The sequence below is a fragment of the Morone saxatilis genome, unplaced genomic scaffold (genome assembly GCF_004916995.1).
Source record: "Morone saxatilis isolate NCDOM2014 unplaced genomic scaffold, NCSU_SB_2.0 Contig12, whole genome shotgun sequence".
In the NCBI taxonomy this organism is placed as follows: Eukaryota; Metazoa; Chordata; class Actinopteri; family Moronidae; genus Morone; species Morone saxatilis.
Genome location: NW_023339674.1, coordinates 2,269,907 through 2,275,692, shown reverse-complemented (window position 1 = coordinate 2,275,692; position 5,786 = coordinate 2,269,907). Strand labels below are relative to the sequence as shown.

General features: G+C 45.0%; 1 protein-coding gene across 1 annotated transcript in view; it reads left to right on the top strand.

Annotated features, from left to right (window-relative positions):
* Positions 1-3,818: 3,818 nt before the first annotated feature.
* The window catches only part of LOC118321921 (insulin-like growth factor-binding protein 1), a 3,435-nt gene continuing 1,467 nt past the window's right edge, over positions 3,819-5,786 (top strand). Inside the window, 3 exon segments of the mRNA XM_035653476.1 lie at positions 3,819-4,975; positions 5,143-5,312; positions 5,622-5,750. Of these exon segments, the coding sequence (XP_035509369.1) occupies positions 4,594-4,975; positions 5,143-5,312; positions 5,622-5,750 (681 nt within the window). The 5' untranslated portion in view covers positions 3,819-4,593.

Here is a 5,786-nt window from a genome sequence, read left to right as displayed (position 1 = left end):
CCACTGACAGACGACCGGTGAAACGTACCGTTACCTGAACAAAATTACAGATTTCTTTGGGTTTGAACATTGTTGGAAACATTTGGGATACTGTAAGTAATACAATTCAACTACATACAGAAGAGTTTATAGACATTTTAATGAGAAAATGTAGCATTTTATAGCTCTAATAAATGATGAATTCAAAAATAACAAACCTTTAGTTACAGCTTATAAAACCCTTTTAACCCGTTTATATTAAAAAAGTGGTGGTGAGTCATAGGTGTAACATTACACCTGACTGAGACAAACCTCTCCTTCCGAGTGGCAGAGGAACATATACGTTGACCTCAGAGAGTCTCTGGGTGTCGGCCTGTGTAGTATTCACACAGGTGTGCATTCTTTCTGTGGGTGTGATTTCAAACAGCCCTGTTTTTCTGAGCTCATCGGTGGTACGATACCCCCCTCCTGACGCCCACCAAAGGGCAAGGTTTAAATCTCCATAAATGGAGGGTGGGTGTGTATTTGTGTGTGCTTGTATGTGTGTCTGTGTGTGTGGGTGTGTATGTGTGTGTGGGTGTGAGCAGCTCCTGAGACAACAAGAATATTTTTCCCTGTGCTCTTGTCAAAGGTAAACATTCCAGTCTTGGGACGTTCAATGCCAAGCGCCGTTTGATGTGCATCATGTGACATCTGAAAGAGATGGAAAAACCCCCGCTTATCATCTCGCTCCCAAACACAAACCCCGCAGCAACCATTATGAGGCCTTTGTGGTTCTGTGGACAGGGTCTCCGGGGCTCTGATGGATCCCGCTGTGTACATGTGTTTTTGAAAAAAGTAGGTCTGTCCCTGACCTGAGATAACTCCGTTCTGCTTGACCACTCAAACAGCCTCACACAACCTGTCAGCCACCACGGGTTGCTCTTCCATGAGAATACTTAACATGTTTAATCCCTCACGTCACTTCGTCTTTACATCAACCTGCTAATAACATACATGATCCCCTGTTATGTTTTACTTCAGTAGTCAGCCAGCCATTCAAGGCCGTATCATAAGATGTTACAGGCCGGCTTTACTCAGGCTGTTATTTAGAAGAGTTTGATCAGAATCAGAGAAAAAGAGTGTTTTTTGAACAATAAGGCCTAACTGCTGTTCGCCTTATCAGCCACAAGTTAACTAACATCAGCTTCAATAACGTTATGTAACATTAATGTTACATACTAGGCCTTTACGCCTATAGAAAGTAGTGCTGCACATTGGGGTGAAATGACAATAAATGTCCTGCAATGCAGCATCCAATGCTGCATTGCATCTGCAATGCAAAAAGTACTTTTAAATGTAATGGAGAATTTAAGTGAAACACCTTGAAGTGCAGTACTCGAGTAAACGGCTTTCCACTGCTGTAACTAGCGCTAGAGTGCTTTCATGATGAGAATGGGGCCATTTGGTTATGCATTAAAGGACTTCCTGTTCAGTGAGAGTGAGAAAAAACAAACATTAGGACATCCTGTAGGACATACTGTATGGGTTGCACATGTGCACACATCACATGTTTTATTAATAGAAAGGATTAAATGTTGCCTCTTTCCTCTTCAGCCCCCCCTCAGCGTCCCGCCAGTGGGTCAGTTATCACAAACTCACACTGTGGAGCCAAACTTTGCTCAAACCCACAAAACTTTATTCTACATTTTAGTGGAGATCGCAGACTGAATTTGAGGGGAATGTGTATTTGATGGACTGGTACAAGGCATTTATTTAAGTCAGACAGTGTGTATGAGATTATTTGTACATCATTAAAGTAATTTATGGGGAAGTAAAAGTGAGAAATTTATATTAAAGGGTAAAGATGCAATCTGTAGGGGATGAAAAAGACACAGTTTTGGAACCTGATATGAGCCCAAAATTACATGACAGGTGTTAAAAACACAGAAGAACTGTAGACAACAAACTAATCTCCTAAAAATAATTCATGTTTTCTAAAGATTTTTTTCTTCGTTTTCAAAATAAAACGTTTGTAAAATGATTCATTTTCTCAATTATCTCAGCTTTAAGCATATAATAACTGCTCTTAGTAAGCAGTGGTGGAAGAAATCAATATATTCTTTACTACTCGAAGATCAGTAGTACCACAATGTTCAAATACTCCATTACTATTAAGAGCCCTGCATTCAAAATGTTCCTTAAAGCTGCAGGTCATTTTTATAAAAGTAACATTTTTGTCATATTTGCTGAAACTTTCACTACATCCTGACAGTAAGACATGAGACAGATGATCTGTGAAAAGATCAGGTTCCTCTGGCTCCTCCTAGTGCTCCTGATGGCATCTGCAAAAATCTGAATGAAAACAACCAATCAGAGCCGAGAAAGATCTCATCCATGATATTTCTTTGCAAATATCACAAAAAAAGTTATGTTCATAAAAGTTACTACAGCAGCTTTAAGTCAAAGTACAGTTATTATCAGCAATATGGAGAAAAAGTGTGATGGTGGAAAGTAAATAAAGTAAGTAAATGTTAAAATACTGTACTTAAGGGCTGTTTTAAGATACTTTTACTTTACTCGACCATTTCAATTGTCTGTATACGGTTACTTCACAGCTGCAGTTACTAGTAATTTGCTGTAGTTAGAGTACTCATTATGCAGAGTAGCCCCTGGAAAGTAACTACATTAAGTACTCTAATTTACTGCAGGTTTAAGGTGCATTTCATGCTACTTTACACACAGCTCCACCACATTTCGGAGGGAAATATTGTACTTTTTACTGCACTGCCTTTATCTTACTGGATGATTTCGACATTACAAACTAAATTCATGATTAACTTTTAAAATATGTTGCATGGATGCAGATCGAACTTCCTAAACCAGCAGTAACATGTACTCAAAAATAAAGTCATGTAGAGTTTTGAGAGTGATATATTACTAAATATATTATCCATATTGAGCTCATTTTAACTGCTTCATATATTGCTGTGTAGTCAGATCTGTAATAATGTATCATACTTTATTAACGATCATATTTATAAACTGAAAATCATAATCTGAGGAGTAACTAGTGGCTGTAGCCGTCAGATAAATGTGCGATCTCTGACACAGAGAATGGGAATACTCTAGTCAAACAAGTTCCTCAATTGTACTTAATTACTGAGTGTGATTGGACTGAAGTCACCTTAACACACAGATGAAGATGCCAGCAGGCCATTGGTTGGTTGGTTGGTTGGTGGGGGGGCAGTGGGTCTAACGCTCTCACGCCACATCAGATTACACTAAAAGCTTTATTTAGCCTGCAGCTTTGAGGAATACAAATCTGGGCATCACGTGAGGGAGACTGTTAACACCAGTTGACAGATGATGCAATCCCATAAAGCAATTGCATGAATCCAAATGCAACAGAAAACACTGCATGGGGGGGGGGGGCAATTAACTACAATGTGAAAGTAGATGGGAGTCTTTTTTTGGGTGGGTGAAGAATTAAGAGTCTTTTTTTAGCCCTAATGAGAGGGAACATTATCACATGGCGGTCAGCAGTGACAGGACACCAAATGCCTGCATGTTGTCCGCCGTGGGACCATCAAAGCCCCCAGAGAGTGGCGAGGCGAGGAGGGACGTGTCTGTGGTCATGTTAGCGCACCCCCCGTTCAAAAAGCTTTTGGTCTATTATTGTCCCAGGAAATGTGTAATTACAAGTGGACATCTCCTGGACTGAGCCCAAAAGCGGGCTTCAGCGCGCACGAGGGACAGAGAGGGATCACATACCACAGAGTCCCGACCCCCCCTGCACCCCCTCCCTCACTGCGCTGGCGTAAACGGTGACCCCCATTTGCGCTGCTATTTCTGAAAGTTGGATTTATTATCCCTCCGCCGGTGCACGGATGCTTTCTCACGTTGACTGAGCGCCGCCGGTTCGCTCTCCGCGGGCCCACGCTCTGTGCGCGCTGCGTGGGCGTGCGTAATGTGCGCCCATTACTACCCCCCACCCCAAAGTTGTGTAAGAAGTTCGCAGAGGACAATTAATGGCAAAGCCTCATGAATAGACAACGTTGTTCCTCCCTAAAGAGGGGGACGCAGGGGGACTGGAAACCGGCTCCCGGTGACGCTCCGTGAACTTATTCTCATTTCAAGTTATGGAAACAAACAAAAACAAAAAGCCACTAAAAAGAGTCAGACTCGCAGCCGGTGTTGTTACTGTAGTCTGGCAGTAAAGTAGTTTAGTGTTGCACCAGGGTGAGAAAAGGGGGGGTCCTTGATTGCAACATCAAACACTGGTGTCGTCACTCGGCAGCCATAGGCTACGTGCAAGCACTGCCTGTTCCAAAATAAATATTGACGTTGATTGTTGTATTCAAATGAGCTGCCTGACCGGACATAGGCTGGCCAATCAGAGCCCATCGTATCATCACACCTTCTTTTCAGAAATCATTCATAACGCCGATGCGTCAAACACTCACAGAGGACCCGGCTATAAATACGGCTGCGCGCAACGCACAGTTAGACATTTTCCCAAAATCAAACGAAAGACACAACTGAGCAAGAACCGTGGGAATCCGGCTTTTACCTTTGATTATTCTCTCCACCTTGCTCTACATTTTATATTTTATATTTAGTATCCAGCTCACTATGTTGGCCATGGGTGGATTATCTTTGAAGCACGTCGTGGTGGCTGCGGTGTGCTCCGTGCTGGCCACGGGGACGCTGGGGTCCCCGGTGGTGGGGCCAGAGCCGATCCGATGCGCCCCGTGTACTCCGGAGAAGCTGAGCCAGTGTCCAGCGGTGGCGCCCGGATGCGCCGAGGTGTTGCGGGAGCCCGGCTGTGGATGCTGCCTCGCCTGCGCCCTGACTGCTGGGGAGCTGTGCGGGATCTACACGGCGCCGTGCGGCTCCGGACTGAGGTGCACCCCGAGACCCGGCGACCCCCGACCGCTGCACTCCCTCACCCGGGGACAAGCCCTGTGCACTGAGAGCACTGAGCCCGAGGCGACCCCCGAGCCCCAGATACAAGGTAGGCCTATAACCTCCACATTTATACATCTGTCTTTTACCACATCTAGCAAATCCTCATTATTACGACCCCCCACCCCCAAAAAACACTTGACTGATCTCCTCTGGAGCCATTTACAGTTGCATCCCCTCAGCCTCGCTTAACATTCATTCAATTTCATCCTCCAGATCAGGGAGAGCCAGAGGCTGAGATGGAGAACGCAGCCATCGTCTCGGACCCCGGCTCCAGCCACTACCTCCCCGGCCCCAGTAAGCCCTACGACCCGAGGGCTGCCGCAGACGCTCAGGAGAGCATGAAAGCCAAACTCATCGCCATCCGCAAGAAACTGGTCGATCAGGTGAGAGCCAGGGAAACCCTCTGCGTGCTGTGTGTTACTAAAAGTTTTTTGGGGAGGTTTTTCTTTTTTTTTCTTCTTTTTTTTTGAGGGGGGGTGGGAAGGGCCAGTGCACCACAAGGGGGAGCTGGTGTGTTGTTTGAAGAGATGCTGGAGATGGGAGAGAGGGAATGTTGATGCTTGTTTTTACAAGTTTTCTGTGCAGTTTGATGTCAGCCCACGTGCTTGCTGATAATGAAGCGGTGTTGATTGTGATTTCTGTGTGCTGGCACAGTGCACAGCTCGCCTAACCCTAACTTATCCTCTCAGCAGGGGCCCTGCCACGTGGAGCTGCAGAGAGCCTTGGACAAGATTGCCAAATCCCAGCAGAAATTAGGAGACAAACTAACCAGATTCTACCTCCCCAACTGTGACAAACACGGGCTTTATAAACCAAAACAGGTTGGTACCTTCTCCAAAGTGTGTGTGTGTGTGTGT